The 25,365-nt window shown below is 45.1% G+C and overlaps 1 protein-coding gene across 2 annotated transcripts in view; it reads left to right on the top strand.

Annotated features, from left to right (window-relative positions):
* The window catches only part of LOC146809712 (sacsin-like), a 255,441-nt gene that overhangs the window by 70,861 nt on the left and 159,215 nt on the right, over positions 1 to 25,365 (top strand). For both annotated transcript variants that reach the window (XM_085616550.1, XM_085616549.1), the window contains one exon: positions 6,530 to 6,641. In XM_085616550.1, coding sequence (XP_085472676.1) covers positions 6,530 to 6,641 — 112 coding nt within the window. The remainder of the gene's footprint in view (positions 1 to 6,529; positions 6,642 to 25,365) is intronic.

Here is a 25,365-nt window from a genome sequence, read left to right as displayed (position 1 = left end):
TAAGTTCATGGGGATACAGGAAAATGAATTATGCACTGTGTCTGGTCACCATTCTTCATTTAACTTCTAATGTTATTTAAATTCAGCTGGAAACGTCTCCCCCCCCAACCATGCCCCAAATGCTACCATGAAATCCTATATCTCTTTAAGCTTCTCAACGAGTAACTACATTGTGCCAAAGTGTGTTAAATACAAATTGGTCACAATTGGAGCATGTTTAAGGATATTCTTCTCAATGTACAACATCCAAGAGAGGAGCAAGGAGACAGCATTTCTATTGAGTCTGATATGTAGGGTGCATAAGTTGCACATGTCAATGTTGTGCTTATATGGTGATTTTCATCCTACATTCAGTACCACAATATGAATAAGACAATATCGGGGAAATGTGTGGAAAGTTGATTATGTTATTGTACCTGTTTTCCTGCAAAAGTGCCTCGGACATGCAAGCACTGGATTAAACAGGTAGAGTGTTTTCGCCATAATTGTATTTCATATTTCCAGGCATATGAAGCTACATTTGCGATGTATTTCTTATCCAGGGTTTCCAACTGATCATAAATTGTATGTGGTGTGAAGCCAAAACGAGCACAGTACCAGAGATTATGACAAGATGTAAGGGGCAATAAGTTATTGCTCTTCTGAAACCTTTCTGGGTTTGGGCGTGTGCATGTTTTAAGTGTAACGTACATAAACTATATGTTTTGAAGTTTTAGGCACGTGGTGAAATTTAATTATTTTGCAACTGATGAGAGGGGATGTCTAGAGAAAGTACGGTTGAACAGAGTTGACATTCAGTTTAACGGACTGCAAATGAACGCTATAAAAGTGAGTGCAGGTCGATTTCTGCTGTTTTGCGTTGTAGCAAATAAGTTTGTAATTAGCCTTGCAGTTTAAAAAACACACTTATTTGAAACAAGTAGGATGTTTACAACTATATGGCTCGGGAGCCACTGTCTCTTTGGGTCAAAGCTATACTACTGCCCTCGAGGAAGAACAGAAGCGGGCATGTACAATCACAACTACTCCAGAGAGCTTTGATCCGACAGCATACCACGTAATAAAGCCCAGATCATTTTAGGAATAGCCTGGTAGTTATTCCGCATTTTGCTACGAATTTTGCAGAAAGAGGATATTGACCGAATGGGGACGCCGCCTTTGTGGTTTTTTCAAGAAATGTTTCAGAGAGGTGACCACGGTCTGTTTTATTGAGGGAAATTAAGCCAGTCGAGCAAAGCTCCAAAATATCAATGGGCAGTTCACCTTTGTCCAGGGAACTAATAAGACAGGACTATTAGTATGAAAACTCAGACAATATTCGGATAGCTAAAGGTATCATTGTAGCCTTGCCATCGCCCACACAAAGACTGAGGCTGTTCGCCCATTCTCCCATAAGTACTGCTTATTGTCGTGAATTAAGCATGAGGCTTACTTGTACGTTTTTACGGCGTCGCAGGGGTGAAGGCATAGATGCTGCCTGCAATATATTATAAAAATCTTAGCCCCCACTCCGCCCCTTTGAAAAATAAAGGGGCTTTAAAAGCAAGTGATGCATTTGCGAGGCACTTACTGTTCTGGCTGAGCACAGCATGAAAGCAGGGCGGGAGAGAGGCCGGGGAGGGGGGCTCGCAGCTCAGTTCTGCACAGAATGAAGCGGGCGCCGTAAATCGCCACAGCCCAATCACGTGCAAGCAAATACCTATCTCTGCTTTGCAATGCGCTGCCTACCTATTGATTGTACTGCTTATTGGTGTGAATTAAGCATGCGGCTTTACTTGTATGTTTTTACGGCGTCGCAGGGGTGAAGGCATAGACGCTGCCTGCAATACATTATAAACAAACTTAGCCCCCACTCCGCCCCCTTTGAAAAATAAAGGGGCTTTAAAAGCAAGTGATGCCTTTGCGAGGCACTTACTGTTCTGGCTGAGCACAGCATTAAAGCAGGGCGGGAGAGAGGCTCGCAGCTCAGTTCTGTGCAGAATGAAGCGGGCGCCGTAAATCGCCACAGCCCATGAAGTGGGCGCCATGGCAATGTGTTGGTATGCATCTGTTTTTTTAAATCGCCACAGCCCATGAGGCGGGTGCCGTAGATCGCCACAGCCCATGAAGCGGGCGCTGTGGCGAAGTGTTGGTATGCCGAGTAAGCCCAAGTAGTCCCAAAACGAAAGTAACAAAGCCCTACAGCGCAATAGAACTGTAGTTGGTCGGTGCTGCTTCCGATAAAAACGGAAGTGATGCATCGGACCAGCAACCAATAGGAAGGCCGGAAAATCGCAGTAACGCTAAATAAGCCAATTGCAAGCAGGAGGCAAGCAGCAGTCGGGATTCCCCTGGCTATATAGATTACTAGATGTCTCAGAGAGACAGCGCATGCGCGCTGCCTACGCGAGGCCTAAAAAACAAGCAAAAAAAATGCAAACACTATAAAGCGTTCACCGCGTCTAATGAAAGTTAAACATAAAGCATGGCTAAAGGCACAACCTCCATACTTACAAATAAAGCGCGTGTGACTCGCGAATTAAAGTAAAGCATCGCGCACAGGACATTTTCCATATCTAGTGCAGTCAAAACAAGAATGAAAGTTAAACATCAAGTGTGGCGAAAGGTGCGGCCGCCATAATTACAGTTAGAGTGCTGCGTGACACAAAACTAAAAGTAAAATATTGCGCACGGGACATTTTCCATATCCAGTGCAGATAAGACAAGGAACATAACGCAAGAATAAAAGTTTGTTTGTCCGCATATGCCCTTAAGGTGCAAAGACTTTTCGTACACCTTGTCACAGCCCTGGGCATGGCAGTGGTGCTGCTTGGCCGGAGTGCTCGGGAGCGCGGTGCCGTGAAGGAGCATACCAGAAGCTGGGGTTTGCGGCCCTACAGACAAGGTGGTGCAGCCGCTGTCCAGGTTGCCGGCCAAGGAGGCTGCGTTGTTATAAAATATTAACACGGCACGCCTGAACTGAGCAATAAGTTCGGAAACATTAAGCACACAGTAAATATTCAAGAAAACACAATCGAGTCTCACTGAAAGGCAGACCAAAAAAAAGCCATGAGGAGTACTTACAAAGACGGTGCAGCTCGGAGTGGCAACATGGGAGGGAACCAAGCCGTGTATACAGCTGCAATGCCCATACAGGAGAAGGGAGGAGGGTCCATCACACGCTGAACAGTGCGATGGTCAAACAAAACCTTCTCTGAGTGAAATCGCCAGTGAGGGAGCTAAGCCCACAAAGGAGGGACATTTAAACAAATGCACCAATAACAGGCCAGCATTTGTAAATGACACACATACCAGCCAATGGTAATTGGTGGGTTTTCCAGAGCCCCTAGAAGAGGATACAACAGGTCGATCATGCTCGACCTAAAAAACAGGCCACACCGAAAAGGGCAGCATGTGGTAAACTTCAAAGATATCAAATCTGTTCAAACACACGTCAGATGTTGATGTCTAATGAAGATACTGCGCACACATCTGGCAGAATTTTGTTCTGAAACTGTGCATCTCAATAGGGCACATACAATAAACAATTTTGCTCCTGGTTTCCAAGGATTTCCATCAAATTCTTGAGCCAGTTTAATTTTTATATAAAGCATGGCCCCATTTGACAGACACAACTCCTAAATTCGTGTGTTTCCAAGGGACACAAACTTGCAGCACCCACAGGGAGCCCACTGCACATAACCGAGGTGGAAGATGAATAAAAGGTGCACGCCTTTTATTCCCTGTCCGCAGAAAGAAAGTCCATGTGGAGCATACACCAATATTAATTCGCGGGGGGAAAATCGATGATGTCTTTTTTCAGTTACAGTGGGAGAAATGGAAGATTTTATATAACTTTAAATTTCATGGAAGTACACATTTCTGAAATCGGCATGTCCATATTTCACAGCACCACCCCCATAGATATATCTATTTTTGTTCAACAAAAATACAGTTTCATATACACCTGTGCCGTTCGGAAACAAATTTGTGCCTCTCTCTATAATTCTAGACATATCTGTTCTGTCAAAGAAATGTTTTTACTGCTCTCTTGCTAATCTCTTCCTTTGATAGATTATATGCAAGCACAGTTTAATTTAAAGAAAATGCAGAGGCAAATACAAGATTTCGTTTCTCTGAACCAAAACAAATCTAGCTCCAAAAACATAGCATGACATAACCTAACTCGAGGTTATATTATGAAATAAATAACACAACACCATACCACTATACCCAACATGATTCAACTCCACATATTTACACTCTACTCAATACCACATAAATACACCACACATAAAACCACTCACAATTCATATAGGTACCCCAGACCATGCCACATATTTCCGATCAGCATAATTCCACCGAACACAACACAGTTTCATTCCACACAATTCAACTCCACACATTTCCATTCCACACCACTTAATTCAACACCAAACAACATAATTCAACTCAACAACACAATTACACAACACACCACATATATCCAATCCACCAATAAATCTACTCCATGCCACGTAACATTCCACATTAATACACTCCAAGCCATGGCACATTATTCCACTCTATATATTTTCACTCAGTGTCGCACAATTTCACACAACACAATTTAACTTCATACAGTTCAATTCCACCGCACAAAATTCCACTCCGCAACACAGTACCACTACACACCACATACATTCAATACACACCACACAATTCCACATCATGCTACATACTTCAGCACCACATCACCTAATTCCATACAATACATGTCAGTCCACAACACACAATACCACTACACATAAGTCCACTCTACTTACTACAACATAATTACCATACACATAATTCCAATGCACACACTCATCCAGCATTGCTTATATTGGTTCACTTCAGGTCTTTCAGCACAATTTCTTTACCATAACTTTTTTTTAAATCCAAACCGCAAACACACGCTCTCCTCCTTTCCATTTAGTGTCTTCTGCGTACACAAGCGCAATCTCTTTATGTGCCTATAACTTTCTCTCCCCTTCATTCTCTCTCTTCCACACGCTCTTTCTACTACTCTATATAGAGTTAATTCAGCACTTCATATACGAACTACCTATCCCTCTAAATCTTACTTTCGATATATGTATACAGCTCTTACCCCTATCTATTCACGATGCCACATATTTCCAATACACAAATACCCTACACACAACATAATTTCACCCCACACAATTACACAACTAACAATTCCAATGCAAATCACATAATTCCATTACAAACAACATACGTCCACTCCACTATAAACAAAAAACATAAGTAAAACACAATATAATTTACAACGCAAATAACTCTAACTTTAACAAATGCGAGACCAATTGCATTGCAAATGCTTGTTTCCTCAGTAGGAGAGAGGAAGAATCTTACATTTGCACACTGTCACCACCCACACCTTTAATTATTAGGGGCTTTGTTGTATTTACAGTACTAAACAACGAGTGATGACACCTATTATATAGAGGTATATCAGTTATATGCAGAGCATACCTTATAACCTGAGTACTTTTTCTGACCAGAGTAGGAGAAAGAAATAGTCTTAAAGAAAATGAGAAGCGACTGTTATCTGCAGTTCAAAGTGTTAGTCTGACTAACCTTCTGAGCCTCTTTATTTCTTAAATCTCCAAGATTCTGATCTCCCTTACTAAATGGTGCCTTTTTACTGGCCAATACCTTGCTTTGCATTTCACAAAAAAATATACAAATACTCAATACAGTCTTCAGAAAGCACACAGGTTTAATAACCTAAGGGAAACGCGTGACGGCTGGTACTAACTGTGCTTTTATCAATCCTTCCAATGATTCTCAACTGGATTTATTAAAACAATTCCTCATAAAAGCAATTATGATGGATTATGAGTGCTTCCTGCTTACATACATTTACGTGCAGGCAGTGGACAGTTGTGCATGCAAAAATACCTTCGCATTTGTGAAATTGAACTTTTACTTTTTGTTTTGTTTGCCGTTGGGAAAATATTGATCCCCATGCAGAAGCCCCTTCCCCTACTAATGTTGGGCATGCTCCGATTTCCAACCTATAAACAGATTAATTCCTACTACTGACAGTAATAAAACTCCCAGAGTATTATCATAATGGGAAAGGGGTGTGGAGTAGTTTGTGATTATGCAAAACTCGCCCTGGAAGGCCCACTCCTGTCCTCTGTGAAAATATTTAGTTATGTACTATTATTACCTAAAACTATGCATGAGTAAGTCCCTAAATGAGGGAACATTCATTTGTAAATTTCAAAAGTGAGCTTGTAGGTCAAGCCCTTTTCATGTGTTTGCATGTGCAAATGACTTTGTGAACCGAGTCTCTGGCTTTAATTGGCTCCACCTTAGGGTTGTTGATTTCCTTGGATGACATCCCTCGTCATCATCATTAATATTCAGATCTTAAAGAGTGGTTTAGGTGCATACAATATGTGAATTTATGGTCGGGAGTAACACATACTCGAAGCAGCCTGTAGGATGAACTTTTTAAGGTTTAACAAATGTATTTCTGCATCATTCCATTCAACAGGAGCTGATCCAGAACGCAGATGATGCTGGTGCCAGTGAAGTCATTTTTGTCTATGATGAAAGGGAATATGGGAAGGAGAACCTCTGGTCAGAGGAACTGCAAAGTTTTCAAGGTATGCCCCACAGCTAAGCTCATACACCCTCATACAGGTATTATGGTGACGCAGAAAATATGAGACAGGCACACTAATTACTGTGTTACTGGATTCAAGCAAAGAGTGGACCCTGCACCATTTATTTATACCTTTGCCATGCCTGTCCACATATGAAATACCAGCATTTTTAGAGCGCAAAGCTACCTCCTGAGAGGTGTCCCGGCACTGGGGGCCGTCGGGAAGATTAAGCGAGCTATTGCCCAGAGTCACATGGTGCTGGGCTAACCCGGCGCCAGGGATTGAACTGCGAACCCTGTGGTCCGGAGTCAGGCACCCTGGCCGCGGCACCACACCTCTTCCACATAGTGCATGCGATGTGGGGATGTGTTGCTTGCAGTGGCCAGTGTCTCACTTCAGCCATCCCCATTGTGTGTTTCACATGGATCTTATAGGTCCAACAACATTTCTCAGGAACTGGCAAATTGTTAACACATATAGGACCTGGTTTAAACTTTGGCGGGCATTACTTCATCCATCGGTAGCAGAGGAAATTATCTCCGCCACCCTAATGGACTACCATCTGCCAAATCTAGAGATGACCACCGGTATAGCAGTCATCATTGTATCTTGAAAGGAGCCACAGTGACAGAAGTTCCATTTAAGGACCATCATCAGTTTTGATGACAATCCCACCAATCTTTCAAGATTTTTCAAATGCAAACTCCCAAAGTTAGAGTTTGTTTTTGAAAAAAGAAAATCTAATGACATCCACACCCTGGGAATTTTATTTATTTATTTATTTTAAAGGTTTTGTAGAGCGCGTAGTAACCCTAGAGCATCCCAGCGCTAAACCCAAGACTCCATTGGTTTCAGCCGGGGAGGGTGTTATGATTGAGGAAAAAGGAGGGTCTTTAGAGTTTTCCTGAACTGGAAGAGATTGGGTTCTGTCCTCAGTCTTCGTGGGAGGTTGTTCCAGTGTTTGGCCGTGTGGACCGAGAAGCGGCGGCCACCGGCCCTGGCTTTTTTAACTCTGGGGACTGTGATGAGAATTTCATCACTGGATCGGAGGGCCCTATTCGCTTTGTAAGGGATAATGAATTCCTTGAGGAGAGGGGGGCCGTTGTTGTTAAGGGTTTTATGGGCAAGACAGAGAGCCTTGAAGGCAACCCTTTCTCTCACTGGGAGCCAGTGAAGTAACTTAAGGGCTGGCTTAGCCGAGGATCTTGCAGGTGTGCCAGTGAGCAGGCGGGCTGCGGCATTTTGCACTTTCTGCAAGGTGTTTAGGGTGGCTTCGGGAGCTCCCAGGTAGATTGCGTTGCAGTAGTCCAATCTCGCCAGTATGAGGCCCTGAATCAGGAGTTTCTTGGCGTTCGCAGGGAGCAGGGGGAAGACCTTTCTACAGGCTCTGAGTAGTCCAAAGCATGTTCCTGCCGTCTTTTTTGCCTGAGTTCTGAAGCTCAGGTCTGTTTCAATCCAGACGCCTAGGCTTTTTACTTCTTCCTTAGGAACAGGGGGGTCACCCAGGCAGTTGGGCCAGAGGTGAGTCGGCAGGGAGGGCCCTTTGTGGCCAAGCATTAGCATCTCGGTCTTTGACCCGTTTAGTTTTAGTGATGAGAGGTTCATCCAGCGATGGACTTCGGTGAGGCAACTGTGAAGGTCGGAGGGGGAGTGGTGGGGGTGTGAGAGGGTAACCACCAGCTGGGTGTCGTCGGCGTAGTTTATGATTGACACGCCGAACGGACTGACCAGTTTCTCCAGTGGGGCCAAGTATACGTTGAATAACGTAGGGCTTAGGGATGAGCCCTGCGGTACTCCACAGCGGAGGGGGATAACGGGTGAGTGGCTGTCGTTCTCCCAGACTTGGAAGGAACGGTCTGCTAGAAAGGATTTTAGCCATTTCCGGGCCGTACCCCTTACTCCAATTTCTCCCAAACGTTGGATTAAGGTAGGATGGTCCACAGTGTCGAAGGCCGCACTGAGGTCCAGGAGGATCACTGCCACTGATCCTCCCGTGTCCAGGATGCTTCTGGCCTTCTCCACGGCTGCCAGGAGGGCGATGTCAGTGCCCTGGCCTGGTCGGAACCTTTACCTTCCAGGGTGTGGCGGTCATGCATTTTGTTTTGTTCCTCACCACCAGATTTTTCATGGTGATGTCGGGCAGAATACAAAGGATATCACACCATCCAACCCAAATAAGGCAGGCAGCGTAATTCTGTTCCTGCAATGGCTCCTACTCCAACGGGCCATCAGAGGAGGCTTACAGTCGACAGAGTCAATAGAGGCTCCATCGACGGAAACCTTATGGTCTACCGGTCTCAAAATGAGTTGGGTGGTATGAGAGTACCCGAAATTAGGCCCATAGTCTTTGAATCTCTAGTTGGATACTTGGTTGGGTCTTAAGTTGTATCTTTGACTCTGGCGCAGGGGTTCTTCTCCTTTTCAAGGTGACAATTGTGTGGTGAGGACTCTCGTTTTGGTGATTCTTTTGCTTGCTGTTCTTGTGGGCTCATCTGCAGATATTATAGTGATGATAGGGCTAAGGGCCACTCCCATTCCCTTTGGGACTATCACTCTGGCAGGTTGGGCCTGAAGAAGATTCTGCCTCCCTGTTTGAAGCCCCTCTAATCTTCTTGAAGCATAAGCCATTCTGGGTTATGGTAATCTGCGCTGTTCTTCTCTGGGCTGTCACCATCATCCCGTTTGTCACAAAATTGCACCATGGGTGGTGGTCTCTCTCTAAGATGCTGTCTCCATCTTGCAGGGATGTGGGTGTTGCCAACCTGCTCCCGTATTGTCGCTGGCAGGTTTCCACATCCCAGGAGGTGGGCCACTACGGTTAGCTGATAGATGGTGTCCCACAAGCGTCCAAATATCAGGGTGGCCAGTGCACAAAATAGTGTGCTTTGAGGGGTGTATTGGTATAAGCTATGGAAGGCCCATTCTAGGTCGCTGCCTTGCTCTACTCCAATCCACAATGCCTTATTAATGTCTTATTAAAGGTTCACATGAATCATCCCACATCTCCATTGGCCTGAGGTCATTGAGGAGTTTCCTTTTTTTTCCGATGTTGTATGCCTAGCTCTTGGAGGCAGCTTTAGAACTAATTTTCTTGCAAGGATGGCTCCCTTGTCTGCTCTTATTCCCTTTGGTAGGCCATACATGGGGACAATTTTCTATATATTCAGCTTCAGGAATTTAGTGTATGAGTCCAAGACAACAAGTATTTTAACCCCTCTAGAAAACTGCTGAAGTCTGCAATGAAGTTTGTCAATGATTCTTCAGTAATTATGGTGCAGGGCGTTCGGTTCCACTGTTGAGTTGGCATGTCTGTCATCCCAGCACTGCTCCTTCCACTAAGTGAACTATCCCTGGAACCACACCTTCTCTCACAGCCTCACCTTAGTCTTTGCGACTCCTTGATGGCTTTTGTGGGCTAGCGTGACTACCTACACTTGCAATGTCTTTCGGATCACTATCTTGTGTCCTATGAGAACCAGTACTTTGTCTGTTACACTCTTTTCTGTCCACACTCTCATTGGCCTAGTGAAGGTGTCCCTGTTGTGGTTGTCATGCACTTTGAGATTAGTCCAGAATGACTTCCATATGTGATGTTGCAGTACTTGAAATTTCAAGAGGCATTTATCTTGAAGGGTTTCTCTGACTATTTCCCCTGTCTCCATCACTTCACGGACGCTGCTTGCATGACAACTGTGATGTAATCTGTCATCTCCTCTGCGTGATGGTGGGATGTCAGTGCTGTGTTTTTTGGGTGCCTTGACAGATAGTCAGGTGTGCTATCTAGGTCCATTTGAAGATGACTGAAAAGCAATATTATTGCAACTGCATCACCCATTTTTCAATTGGAGAAGTGTGTACTGGAAGGGGCTGCAAACAAGTTGACCAGAAGTTCATGGTCAGTGACTACTTTGAAGTATCGCCCATAATGGGTGCCCATCTTTCCCTGATTTATTTTTGCACTAGAATAGCCTTCAGCCCCATTGGGCGTGCATCCACTACCAGTTCTGTCATTTTTTAGAGGTTGAAGTACACAGCTGAAGCAGTGGCTTTTTTGCTTTTTGAATGCGCCTTCATTTGTTGATCCCCACTACCATTGGGCCTGGGCTCTCATTAGGAGAGATAAGCGAGCTACTCTTTTTAAAAAACTTTTTTATTAAGGAAATTAACAAATAGCACAGCCATGCAAATCAGCAATAACGTATGATTCAATGTAATAGGCAGGTAGATTATTCTCAGCATATTGTTACAACAGAGAATCATCATTCAAGCACCTCTCCTTCACTGTGTAATGGGCCAAGTAGTCTTTCTTCGCTACTTTGTTGTTCCACAGTAGGGGACAAGCATATTTCACCTCTGTACACATTCCAGGCAGTCCATTTACAATCCCACTTTTTTAGGCATCCTCTGCGTTTCAATAGGTTGCATACCCCTGTAAAATAGGGTATGTCCCCTGGGCACTGGATTGCAATTCCTGGAATTCTTGTGTGGTTTCAATAAAGTTACACCAATGTTTTTAGTTCGTTTGTTGTTTCATTGTTCATCAAGAAATTCATCTTCATTTCAATGATGCATTCATTTTACATCGATCACTTTGTTATATATCCCGATGCATTTCGGCTCTCTGCCTTCGTCTGGGGAATATCTGAAAGCGAATAATATATGCGCTAAGCTCAATATGCAGTTATGTGATTGTGTTGTTGTTTTAATCATTTTAAAGACCATGCGGTGTGAAATAAAAAGAATGGGTTATGCCCTTAAACTTTCGGTTATTTTATGTCGCCAGTGTGTGTTAGTTGTTTACGAGATCTTTGTTATGCGTGCTTCGCGATGGTGCAGGGTGTTTTAGGTTGGGGGCGTGTTTGTGAACTATTATTGTAAACATTCGTGCTCATTAATCTGGTGTTATAAGGCAATTCATATGAGAAAATGGTGATGTTATGCTAATCGCACTTAAACGCTACACCAAAAGATGAAAGAAAAGAGCTGAGAAGTTAAAGTTGTTCGCTTGGTCGCGTTACGCTTCCTCGCTTACTTACGATGTGAAAGATGTGAATGGTTAAGATTCTCGAGCCCGCTCGGTGTGGAAGCGTGCTGGTGTTGCTCCTGGCCGGTAACCGTGAGGATAAACGCCGGCTTTGAATATCCGTGTTTGTAAAGGGTAAAAATAGGTTCGAGGCATGTGGGCTGCTGAATTCATATCTGTGCATAGATCGCCGCCTAGTGTTGGGTCCGGATGTTTGCACGTTGTTGTCCTGGAAGAGTCTTCGAGGTATCCTGGGATAGGTGACTCCTCCCCTGGACTACAGTGCGCATGGGCATCCTCTCCATCCTCAGATTGTTTTTTTCCGCCATTGGGTTCGGATGTGCTATCTTAACTCAAGTTAGGAAAAACTTTGTCGAGGCCAAAAGGCCTTTAGTTCGCGTCGGTACTGTTTTCTCGATCGGTTTCGATACTACCTTTGTTAGTTTACTAACTTTCAGAACCGACTTTTCGCATTTTACCTGCCCATCGACGACATCGACGATGGAATCGAGGACACCATTCAAGAGGTGTCCGGTATGCAATGCGAAATATCCCCACATCGACGTCCATCCGGTGTGCAACAAATGCCTTTCGCCGGATCACGATGAATCTACATGCATGGCCTGTGCCCGGTTCCGTTCCAAGAAGACTCTACGGAATCGACGAGCGGCGAGACTCGAAGCGCAGCACGCGGCACCGGCCCCGGCAGACATCTTCAACGCCGAGACCGAAGATGTCGAAGAATTGGAGATCCTACCCTCCAGTCCCGTTTCCGAACATGACTCCGGATCGGACGACGTCGACGAATCACTCTTTCGCAGAGATGAAGACGACACCGAGGTAGGAGACTACGATGAGGCCTTAGGGGCCGAAGAGAGTAGCTCCAATGACGAGCAAGGCCTACCCGTTCAGACTGAAGAGAGCCCAGTGCCACAGTCTATGGCTCCGGTCGAGGGATCGCCTTCGGGCCTTACCCGAGACCTATCCCGCAGTTCTTCGGCCCCGCCCTCGGGCCCGGCCTCGGACATTCAGCGGCAGCCATTATTACCTAAACCGGCTGGTTTCCCTTCTTCCAAACCGAAAGCTGCACTGGTTCAATTGAAACCGAAACCAAAAGTGACGCTGGTCGGATCGAGGCCTTCAACACCTTCGACGCCAGCGAAACGCGTCGGCACCGAGCGCACCAAGCGAGACTTTGGTGCCGAACTTGAAGCGGCCGACGTCGGAGTCGGCATACGGAAAAAGGCCGTTGGTGCCACCAAACCTGCTCGGCTCCCGGCGTCGACGCCATCGACTCCGACACCAAAGGTCACACTGCCTGCTGCGTCTCCCATCGCTTCCACGGCAACACCAAAGCCTCATGCATCGAAGACGTCGACGGCCATTCCCGCCCCTCGACTCGATGACCCACCGGCGCCGAAAAAGTCCACGGCCGCCTCTACAGACCTGGTCGGCGCTAAAGCCTCAAAGGCGCTCCAAGTGCGACCTGTTGCGGCACAAAGCAGCAAAACCAAAACGGTCCTCCAGGACACGTCGGGCTCCGGCCCAATAAAAGCTCCAGCAGCCTCTTCGGCGCCAGCCAACATTACTTTTGGCCTGCCTCCATCCACGATCCCGAAAATGTTCCAACTCAGGACACGGGTCACCCACACCACGATTACACCTGCTGAGACGTCTCCATCACATCTCATCGACGCCAACACCGGCAGGATGGTTATCCACGAACGGAGGATAACTTCGGAGCCACCTTTGGACCCTTTCCGGATCCCACTAAAAAGAAAGCTGCCTGTGGACTCAGAACCTGTCCTCTGCGAATCTTTCCACTCGCCCTACCAGGATCCACAATCATTCTCTCCCACACACTCCGACACGGATGCGTTGGAGGACTACATGGGTGACCAAGTCCCCTACCACGGAGACATAGACCCTGATGACCAACAGGACCCTGATCAAACTTGGGGCGACCCTGTAGACCCAGGTGCACCTTTAGATGCTCAGGACCCACAACTCTATGGGGCGAAAACATCTCCCACAGAGGACACTGCAGCGTTCAACGCTCTTATTGAACGTGCTGCGAATAATCATGGAGTGCAGCTTCACTCTGACACCGTCGAGGACGACTTTCTTATGGACACCTTCGCATCCTCAGAAAGGCATGTAAAAACTCTGCCCATGTTGAAAGGGGTCCTCAAACCTGCCAAGGACATCTTCAAAGAACCCACCAGGGCGCGGGTGATAAACCCCAGGATCGCTAAGAAATACAGATCGGCGCCTGGGGACCCTACTTACATCAGAGGACAATTACCACTAGACTCCATTGTCGTAGCGAATGCTCGCAAGAGGGCACACTCGCAAACGACAGGTGACGCTCCTCCCCCGGACAAAGAGTCCAAGGTGTTAGAGACCTCTGGCAAGCGAGTTGCCGCCCAGGCTGCCAACATATGGCGCATAGCCAACACTCAAGCGCTCCTCGCTCGCTACGATAGAGCGCACTATGACACATTGGAGCAACTACTCCAACATCTCCCTGACCAGTTCAAAGAGGGTGCAGAAATTCTTATCAGAGAGGGACAGCTACTCACAAATGCTTCCATCAAGTGTGCACTAGATGCCGCAGACACGGCTGCCAGGGCCATAAACACAAGCGTCATGCTGCGACGACATGCCTGGTTGCGAATCTCCGGATTCAAACCTGAGGTGCAAAATAATATACTCAACCAGCCTGTCAACCCCGACTATTTATTCGGACCGGAGGTTGACACCACCCTTGGGAAAATAAAAAAGGACACGGACACCGCAAAGTCCATGGGGGCTCTCCAGACTCAGTCCTTTCGGAGCAGCTCCTTTCGTCGCCCCGGAAATAGAGGAGCAGGTAGAGGACAGGGGTCACAGCAGACATACAACAAGGGCAATACACAAACCACCTACGATAAAAACACCCGGGGTGGATATCGTGGCTCCAGTACAAAGGGAAGAGGACGCGGCTACGGCAACACCAGGTCCTCCCCCAAGATCAAGCAGTGACGCCCTCTCCCTTCCTCCCGACCACATAACACCTGTCGGGGGAAGGCTACAAAGGTTCCTGTCCACGTGGAACTCCATCACCACGGACAGGTGGGTCAAAGATATTGTCAAATACGGTTACTGTCTAGAGCTAACCTCCACTCCACCCACAATTCCTCTAAGAAACCGTCCTATGTCCTCAGAGCACTTAACGCTCTTACAGCAGGAGGTGCAAAGTATGCTTCTAAAAGGCGCTATAGAGGTCGTACCCGTCCACGAGCAGGGTACGGGAGTGTACTCCCTCTACTTTTTAATACCGAAAAAGGACGGGTCACTCAGACCTATACTAGACCTAAGACCCCTGAACCGGTACATTCTTTCCGAGCACTTTCACATGCTCACTCTCCAGCAAGTCCTTCCGCTTCTCAAGCAGGGAGACTTCCTAGCCACGCTGGACCTCAAGGATGCGTATTTCCACATACCCATTCACCCCTCACACAAAAAATACCTCAGGTTCACTGTTCAGGGGCAGCACTACCAATTCAAAGTCCTTCCCTTCGGCGTGACAACAGCACCCAGGGTTTTCACGAAGTGCCTAGCTACTGTGGCGGCACATCTACGGAGGCAGCACGTACACCCCTACCTGGACGACTGGCTCGTTCAAGCACAATCAGCCCAGCAATGTGCCAACCACATGTCCCGCACCATTCACCTCCTTCACAGTCTGGGATTCTCACTAAATTACCCGAAATCCCATCTCCAGCCCGCACACGTACAACAGTACCTAGGTGCGACTATAGACACTCTGGCGGCCACAGCTCAGCCAAATTTAGTGAGGATCAACAGCATGCAAATGCTGATCTCCAGGTTCAAACCCCAACACTCACTTCCAGCGCGAGTGTTCATGCAGTTGATAGGCATGATGGCCTCCTGCATTTTCATAGTCCCACACGCGAGATTACATATGCGCCCGCTTCAGGAGTGCTTAGCACGTCAGTGGAATCAGGCTCAAGGACAGTTGAAAGACCTAGTGTTGGTGAGCGGTCGGGCATACAACTCTCTGCATTGGTGGAATCCACAAAACCTTTGCAAGGGCCGACCGTTCCAAGAGCCTGTTCCACAAATAGTACTGACAGCGGACGCGTCTCTCCAGGGATGGGGAGCTCATGTACTCCACTACACAGTGCAGGGACTATGGACGACACAACAAAAGAAGATGCACATCAACCTTCTGGAACTGATGGCAATCTTCCTGGCCATGAAGGCATTCAAAGTACATCTGTGCAACAAAGTCGTGTTGATCCGGACGGACAACATGACTGCCGTGTACTACATACAGAAGCAGGGAGAAACACACTCTCCACAGTTGTCTCATCTGGCTCAGAGCATGTGGAAGTGGGCCATTCAGAGGAACATGTTCCTCATGGCAGAGCACCTCCCAGGCAAGGACAACCAGATGGCGGATCTGCTCAGCAGACACAGCCACCAGATGCACGAGTGGGAGCTACACCCTTCAGTACTCCAACCGTACTTCCAGCAGTGGGGTCATCCAGAGATAGACCTCTTCGCCACAAGCAAAAACGCAAAATGCCAAAGCTTTGCCGCCAGGTTCCCACATCCGCAGTCGCAGGGCAATGCGATATGGATGAACTGGTCCGGCAGATTTGCGTGCGCTTTTCCCCCAGCGCCGTTGATACCGCTGGTGGCTCGCAAACTCAGACAACACTCCCTGACACTCGTCCTAGTTGCTCCTACGTGGGCACGCCAGCCATGGTACACCACCTTCCTCGAACTTTCCGTGGTGCCGCATCAAAGGCTGCGGATCAAACCCGCGCATTTGACGCAGAACCATGGAGAGATTCAGCACCCAGATCCGCAACAGCTGAACCTGGCAATCTGGCTCCTGAAGTCCTAGAGTTTGGCTACCTCAACCTGCCACCTGACTGTATGGACATCATCAAGGAGGCCAGGAGACCCACTACAAGAGCTTGCTATGCAGCCAAATGGAAAAGGTTCGTCATTTATTGCAGTAATAATGACATTAACCCGCTGGACGCATCCATCCAAAACATCATTTGTTACCTCTTACACCTATACCGATGCAATCTGGCGTACACCTCTATACGTGTCCATTTGACCGCAATATCAGCCTATCTGCAAACCAGGCAGCACCTCTCACTATTCAGAGTGCCTGCCATCAAAGCATTCTTGGAAGGACTCAAACGAGTCATTCCACCAAGCCACCCACCGGCTCCAATGTGGAACCTCAACCTGGTCCTCACGCGCCTGATGGGTCCACCCTTTGAACCTCTCCACTCATGCGAGATTCAATTCCTCACCTGGAAAGTAGCTTTCCTGGTAGCGATCACTTCTTTAAGAAGAGTTAGTGAACTCCAGGCACTAACCGTTCAAGAGCCATTCATACAGGTTCACGCCAACAGGGTCGTACTACGTACCAACCCCAAATTCATGCCCAAGGTAATATCGCAGTTCCACATGAATCAAACTATTGAACTGCCCGTTTTCTTCCAAAACCCACAAACTGTCGCGGAAAGAGCACTCCATACACTAGATGTAAGGAGGGCCCTCATGTACTATATCGACAGGACTAAACCCTTTAGGAAGACAAAACAACTGTTCGTTGCCTTTGCCCCACACCACAAAGGTAACGCCATCTCCAAAGCAGGGATAGCTAGATGGATAGTTAAGTGTATTCAAATTTGTTATCAAAAGGCAAAACGCACATTAACTATTCCCCCACGAGCCCACTCAACACGTAAGTTAGGGGCCTCCATGGCTTTTCTAGGAAATATTCCCCTGCATGATATATGTAGAGCAGCCACCTGGTCCACTACACACACATTTACCAAACACTATTGTGTAGATGTGCAATCAAAACAGCAGGCAGCTGTAGGACAGGCTGTTCTCAAAACCCTTTTTCAGACCGCTGCAGCTGGCACTGGTAGCCGCCGCTAATAGAGGGCACTGCTATACATTCTATGCACAGATATGAATTCAGCAGCCCACATGCCTCGAACTGAATATGCTACTTACCAGTATGCATCTGTTCTTGGCATGTAGGGCTGCTGACATTCATATCGCCCTCCCTCCTCCCCGGCGCCTGTAGCAGCTGCAGCTCTCAGAATTACTGTAAGCATGGTCATCACTTTCTGTATCTACTCCATCACTGCCACAATGGCGAAAAACTATCTGAGGATGGAGATGATGCCCATGCGCACTGTAGTCCAGGGGAGGAGTCACCTATCCCAGGATACCTCGAAGACTCTTCCAGGACAACAACGTGCAAACATCCGGACCCAACACTAGGCGGCGATCTATGCACAGATATGAATGTCAGCAGCCCTACATGCCAAGAACAGATGCATACTGGTAAGTAGCATATTCAATATAGGACTATCTAGGTGAAACTAACAGTGAAAAAAGACTATGAGTGAAAAAAGACTATGGTGTGTGGTGGATTAAAGGTTATACTAGCAGTTCAATGAGTTTTCATATGAATGTTATAGGACATCAACATAAAAACGTCCAACAATTAAATCATAATTAAATTGACATCAAGATAAATCAAATATCAAAATTAAATGCATAGTCTTTTGGATTACGATTGTGGTTATGAGTTAGTTCAATCAGAGATAACAAGTAAATTCCATACGATCATTCATCCCATGGGGTTTCATGGAATTCAGTGTGCGTATCCAATAATTTTCTCGCTGTAGTATGATTGTCTTTACCTTCGATTTTTGTGATTATTTCTAAGACACAAAATTTCAATTGGCTGATGTTATGTCCGGCCTCTATGAAGTGGCTTGCCACTGTAGATTTTAGGTTTTTAGTTGTGATGTTACTTTTGTGTTCATTGATGCGTGTTTTTATCTTTCTCTCCGTTTGTCCCACGTACATTTTTCCACATAGGCATTTCAACAGGTATATTGTATTGATTGTGTCGCACGTGGCTGTTACTTTCAATTTGATGATGTGTCCTTTCATGGGATGTGTTATGTAGGGACCGAGGATGATGTTGTTGCAGTTGTTACAGTTCCAACAAGCTAAAGTTCCTTTGTATTTGATGTTTTCGTCATAGTGAGTTGAATGTTTGATAATCTCTCCCAAATTTTTGGCTCTGATATATGCGAAAATGGGTTCTTGTTCAAAGATGTTGTTAAAGTCTGGTTCCAGTTTCAATATAGACCAGTGTCTTTTGATGGTGTCTTTAAAGACTTTACTCATGGTGGAGTATTTGGAGACTATCGTGGTCCGGTTGTGTGCAGGTTTTTCTTTGGGTAATAGTGCTGTGTCTCTGCTGATGGGGTTGCTTTTGTTTTCCGCTTGAGTCAATACGTGTTCAGGGTATCCCCTGTCTTTAAAACGTTTTAACATCTCGTTTACACGTGTGGTCCTTGTGTTGGAATCAGATACAATCCTTTTTATTCTGAGAATTTGTGTGTAGGGCATTTGATTTTTTAAGGAATTGAGATGAAAGCTGTCATACAAAAGCATGTTGTTTTTGTCTGTTGTTTTTCTGTAGAGGTCTGTTTGAAATCCTTCTGTTGTTTGTATTATTTTCACATCCAAAAAGTTGATTTATTGTTGTTGTATTTCAAAAGTGAATTGAATTCTTTGGTCTACTTGATTAAGTTCATCGAGTAGTTTGGTAAGATTCATTGTGGTTCCGTTCCATAAGATGAATATATCATCTATGAATCGCACGAAAAGTTTCAAATGGGTTTGCCATTCTGGTTTTGTCAAGATGTGTTGTTCTTCAAAATTCCCCATGAACATATTCGCATATGTCGGGGCGGCACAATTTCCCATGGAAGTGCCGGTCTTTTGTAGGAACCAGTTTGTTTTCCATTTGAAATAGCTGTGGTGTAAGGTAAATAACATTAGTTCCATCAGAAAAACTTGTTGCTCAGTGTTGTATTCGCTCTGTAGAAGGGCCTGTTCTACCGCTTCTATCCCCAGTTGGTGTGGTATAGATGTATAAAGAGATTTAACATCTACTGTACACATAACGATAGTCTCATCTTTGGTTTTGATTATTTTGTGGAATTTGTTAAAAAAATCTGTAGTGTCTTTGATGTAAGTTTGTAGTTTGATGACACTCGGTTGCAAATATCTGTCCAAGTATTTTCCCACTGGTTCGTGAAGGCTGTCCCTTGTAGACACTATGGGTCGGAAAGGAGGCTTTGTAAGGCTTTTGTGTATCTTTGGTACCATGTACATGGTGGGACTTTTTGGGTTTGTTTGAATCAAGTATTTTTTTACTTTTTCGTTGATAGTTCCCATATCTATGGCTTTTTGAACTATGTTGGTTAAGACTTCAGAGATTTGTTTGGTGGGGTTGAAATCTAACTTCATATAAGTATACTCGTCTGATAGATGTATTTCAACTTGTTCTTCGTAGTAGTTGGTGTTTAAGATCACCAGTGCTCCTCCCTTGTCTGCTTTTTGGCAGATGATGTCTTTGTTGTTAGCAATGGATTTCAGTATTCCCCATTCTTTTTGTGTGAGGTTCTTGTATTTGTGTCGTTTTTGGAAATTCAATTTTTGTAGATCTTGTTTTACTAATGATTCAAATGTATCCAGACTCTTATGGCTGATGGGTGCCATGTAGGAACTTTTTGTTTTTAATCCTTTCAGTGGATCTTCAGTGATCGTTGTAGTTGGTTCTATTATGTTCTCGAAGTAATGTCTTAAGCGTAATTTTCTCATCAATTTAAAGAAGCTGATGTCTATTTCCAAGCTGTTGGTGTGTGTTGTAGGTACAAAAGAAGTGCCTTTTTGTAATACCTTTGATTCTAATCTTGATAGATGGTAATCTGAGATGTTAATAACTAGGTTATTCTGTGTCCCCCCTTCTTGTTCTTGTCCTTCTTGGATGTTGTCATGCGTGTCTGAGGTTGTTTCTTTGTTTTTTCTGGTTCTTTGGCTCCCCCTGGGTCTTCCCCGTTGGTGGGGCCGGTCTCTAAAAAAGAGACCATTGATGGTGCTGCGTTGAAAAACCTGCACACAACCGGACCACGATAGTCTCCAAATACTCCACCATGAGTAAAGTCTTTAAAGACACCATCAAAAGACACTGGTCTATATTGAAACTGGAACCAGACTTTAACAACATCTTTGAACAAGAACCCATTTTCGCATATACCAGAGCCAAAAATTTGGGAGAGATTATCAAACATTCAACTCACTATGACGAAAACATCAAATACAAAGGAACTTTAGCTTGTTGGAACTGTAACAACTGCAACAACATCATCCTCGGTCCCTACATAACACATCCCATGAAAGGACACATCATCAAATTGAAAGTAACAGCCACGTGCGACACAATCAATACAATATACCTGTTGAAATGCTCATGTGGAAAAATCTACGTGGGACAAACGGAGAGAAAAATAAAAACACGCATCAATGAACACAAAAGTAACATCAGAACTAAAAACCTAAAATCTACAGTGGCAAGCCACTTCATAGAGGCCGGACATAACATCAGCCAATTGAAATTTTGTGTCTTAGAAATAATCACAAAAATCGAAGTTAAAGACAATCACAAATCATTACTACAGCGAGAAAATTATTGGATACGCACACTGAATTCCATGAAACCCCATGGGATGAATGATCGTATGGAATTTACTTGTTATCTCTGATTGAACTAACTCATAACCACAATCGTAATCCAAAAGACTATGCATTTAATTTTGATATTTGATTTATCTTGATGTCAATTTAATTATGATTTAATTGTTGGACGTTTTTATGTTGATGTCCTATAACATTCATATGAAAACTCATTGAACCGCTAGTATAACCTGTAATCCACCACACACCATATTCTTTTTTCACTCATTGTCTTTTTTCACTGTTAGTTTCACCTAGATAGTCCTATATCTATTTCTACCCTTTACAAACACGGATATTCCAAGCCGGCGTTTATCCTCACGGTTACCGGCCAGGAGCAACACCAGCACGCTTCCACACTGAGCGGGCTCGAGAATCTTAACCATTCACATCTTTCACATCGTGAGTAAGCGAGGAAGCGTAACGCGACCAAGCGAACAACTTTAACTTCTCAGCTCTTTTCTTTCATCTTTTGGTGTAGCGTTTAAGTGCGATTAGCATAACATCACCATTTTCTCATATGAATTGCCTTATAACACCAGATTAATGAGCACGAATGTTTACAATAATAGTTCACAAACACGCCCCCAACCTAAAACACCCTGCACCATCGCGAAGCACGCATAACAAAGATTTCGTAAACAACTAACACACACTGGCGACATAAAATAACCGAAAGTTTAAGGGCATAACCCATTCTTTTTATTTCACACCGCATGGTCTTTAAAATGATTAAAACAACAACACAATCACATAACTGCATATTGAGCTTAGCGCATATATTATTCGCTTTCAGATATTCCCCAGACGAAGGCAGAGAGCCGAAATGAATCGGGATATATAACAAAGTGATCGATGTAAAATGAATGCATCATTGAAATGAAGATGAATTTCTTGATGAACAATTAAACAACAAACAAACTAACAACATTGGTGTAACTTTATTGAAACCACACAAAAATTCCAGGAATTGCAATCCAGTGCCCAGGGGACATACCCTATTTTACAGGGGTATGTAACCTATTTCATTTACTAACGCACTCCCAGTCCAGAGAAGTGACACCCAGGAGCACGGAATACCCTTCAAAAACGCGTAACTTTTCTAACAACTACTCAGCAGTGCGCGTACTATTCTCATTGATCCTCTGCGTTTAAACACATCCTTTTCAGCGATCATAGCTCTATCCATATTGGTCACCCAGTCTCTGATAGTTGGTGTTTCACCCACCCCCGTTTTTGTGCAATGTTAAGTTTAGCTAAGGCCCATCCCAGGGAGACCCACACTTTCTCAGTCTGAGTGAGGTCTGTGGCATCCCAAATGTTTAGTAGACATAGTTTTTGGGTGATCGTCTGTTTTATCCCCCCCCCCAGCGTTCCCCAATTGATCTGTAATTTTATTCCACTTATGCTTGGGCAACTGGGCACTCCCAGATGGTGTGAAAAAAAGTTCCCTCCTGACCGCAGTGTCTGAGGCAATAGGGGTCCGGTCTCTTACCCATCTTGACCAGGACTCCCGCGGGCAAGTAAATGTGATGCAGGACTTTTAGTTGGACTAGCTGCAGTCTCATAGGGATAGCAAAGTCCCTTGGGGAAGCTAGGGCGTCTCGCCAGTCCTCCTCCTCTAACTTGCCCAGGTCAACCTCCCAGCACTGCCGCAGGCGCATCAGAAGATCAGGGCGGTTGTTAATCAATTTTTTATATGTTAGGGATATGGCCTTCTTGACCATGGGGTCAAGTATCAGTCTATATTCCAGAGGGGAAGCCTCAGGAAGCGGAACACCCCCGGGTATTGCAGATTTGAGTGTGTGGCTAATTTGCAAATATCTGAATGTTTCTGTTAATGCAAGGTCAGACTCTTTCTGCAAATCCGCAAATGTGACCAAATCCCTAGAGTTACACATGTCCCCTACTATTGAAATCCCAATCAAATCTCATTTATCAAACCCAGGACTCGTACTCAGTCTCCCCAACTGCTCGGGTTCCCAGAGAGGAGTTGCGCATGTGATTTTGTTATGCCAGCCCAATTTGTTATTAACCACATGCCAGGTTTCGATTGTTCCTGCCATCGTGCCAGTAAGGCCCAGTTTCTTGGAGTTCGTGTATAATGCCCTCTGATACCCACCTTGCCCCATAAGCCACCAATCTGAGCGGAAATGCGGGTCTCCCCGGTTGCTATGCACCCAGCGATGGATCGCCACGAGTTGGGACGCCGAATAATAGGACCTACGGTCTGGCAACATCAATTCCCCCATCATACCAACCCGCTGTTAGTTTCTGCAGGGCTATACACGGTGCCCTTCCGTCCCACAACCAGGTACACACTGCGCTGTCAATATTAGAGAAGTAGGCATTGGGGATTCTGTATGGAGTATTTTGTAGCGCATAGAGGAAATGAGGTAAAGTCAACATCTTGAAAAGGGCCGCCCTGCCCATGAGTGTCAAAGGGAGGGAACGCCAATACGTAACATCTGCTCTCAAGCGCCTCAAGGGTCCTAGTAAGTTTGCCTAGTGAAAACGATTGGGGTCCAGCTGAATATGGATGCCTAAATAACGGAAGCCCTCGAAGGCCACTGGGATGTCATAGTCTCTAGGTATACGAGGTTGCGGGCCCTGCAGTAAGTATAATTGCGACTTAGACCAATTTATTGTATACCCTGAATGATCGCCACATATACGGAAAATATGAAGGACACAATGGAGAGTAGTTGTTGGAGAGGCCATATATAACAGTATGTCATCTACATATAGCGAAATTATGTCTTCATGGTCCTCGGTCCATTCGAGTCCCGTATAAGGGGATCTCCCCTCACCCATACCGCCAAGGGTTCCAGCAGTAGGGCAAAGATCATGGGTGACAGGGGGCATCTCTGTCGTGTTCCCAGTGGCGGCTGGTGACATTTGAAAGTGGTGCGGCGTAAAATGATTTTCATAGTGCACTATAGCGAGCGAAGGGAGCGAGCCCGAACAACCTAAGCGGCGTTTGAGGGGGTTCTCCCCCCAAGATTTTTTTTTAAAAAGAGTGGAGAAATGGTGCATTTTCAAGCAAATTTGAGAAAGCAGGAATGTTAATAAAGCAATTATGAAAGTGCAGTTATTACATTAATGAAGAGATGTCATATAACATAGATAGCTGCTTATTCAGTATAATCACAGAGCTTCATAACAGACTTAGAGATACAATGCATTTCTGAGTACCTCACAGATGTTTTTCATTTAACAAACCACTAAACAGGTCGCAGCATTCAACGTTGTTCACTTTTTGTAGTTAAAATCAGCACGCCTGTCTTTAAGTGCAGCAAGCTTTTCAATAACTTGAACGTTAAAGCCAGCAAAGAAATGGCACCAGTGGCCCTCTGGTATACACTCATTCCGTACAGTACAGTCAACTCAGTTTTCAGGTCCTCTTTGTTGAGCATAGGATAAGCTTTCACAGCATCATTCAGAGCTTGCTCAGGGAAGGATTGATCATATTTTGCAAAGTGTTCACTTTCCAATAATGCGGCACTCACCAAATGTTTAGTGAAAGAAAAATGTTCTTGTGCATGCACAATTTTAATGTCACATACCTCCTTTGCAAGTCGGACCAGACTGCTGATGTGTTTTTCTGCTGTTTGCAAAAGTAGAATCCTCTGGCAGTTTGCGGTCTAAATTGTCAACCCCATCTCTCACTTTGCTCATGTTGGTGACAAACATACTGGTATCTCTTTTCACGGAGACAGTATATATGGCTCGTGCATGTAACTGGTTGTATACTTGTCGACAAAATACATTATTTCTTGAAATAAAAACAGAAAGAACTGAAACTCTCTGTCTTGTAGTGTTCTAGCAAAGCCACGGGCTTCAGTCTGACTTTTGAAATCAAAGGCATCATTGGCTTCTATGGCCTCAAAACATTACTCAAGATCCTCCCTATGTTTATATATTAGGTTGACTGTATGGATGTTAAAGTTCCAACAAGTTGAGGATCCCCTTGAAAGCCTTTTGTCCACAATGTCCATTCCATTCTTTTGGGGGAACGTGAGAAGAATGCTGCCATGCCTCCTACATCCTGAA

The sequence above is a fragment of the Triturus cristatus genome, chromosome 7 (assembly GCF_964204655.1).
Source record: "Triturus cristatus chromosome 7, aTriCri1.1, whole genome shotgun sequence".
Lineage (NCBI taxonomy): Eukaryota > Metazoa > Chordata > Amphibia > Caudata > Salamandridae > Triturus > Triturus cristatus.
This window is presented reverse-complemented; position numbering and strand designations above follow the sequence as displayed.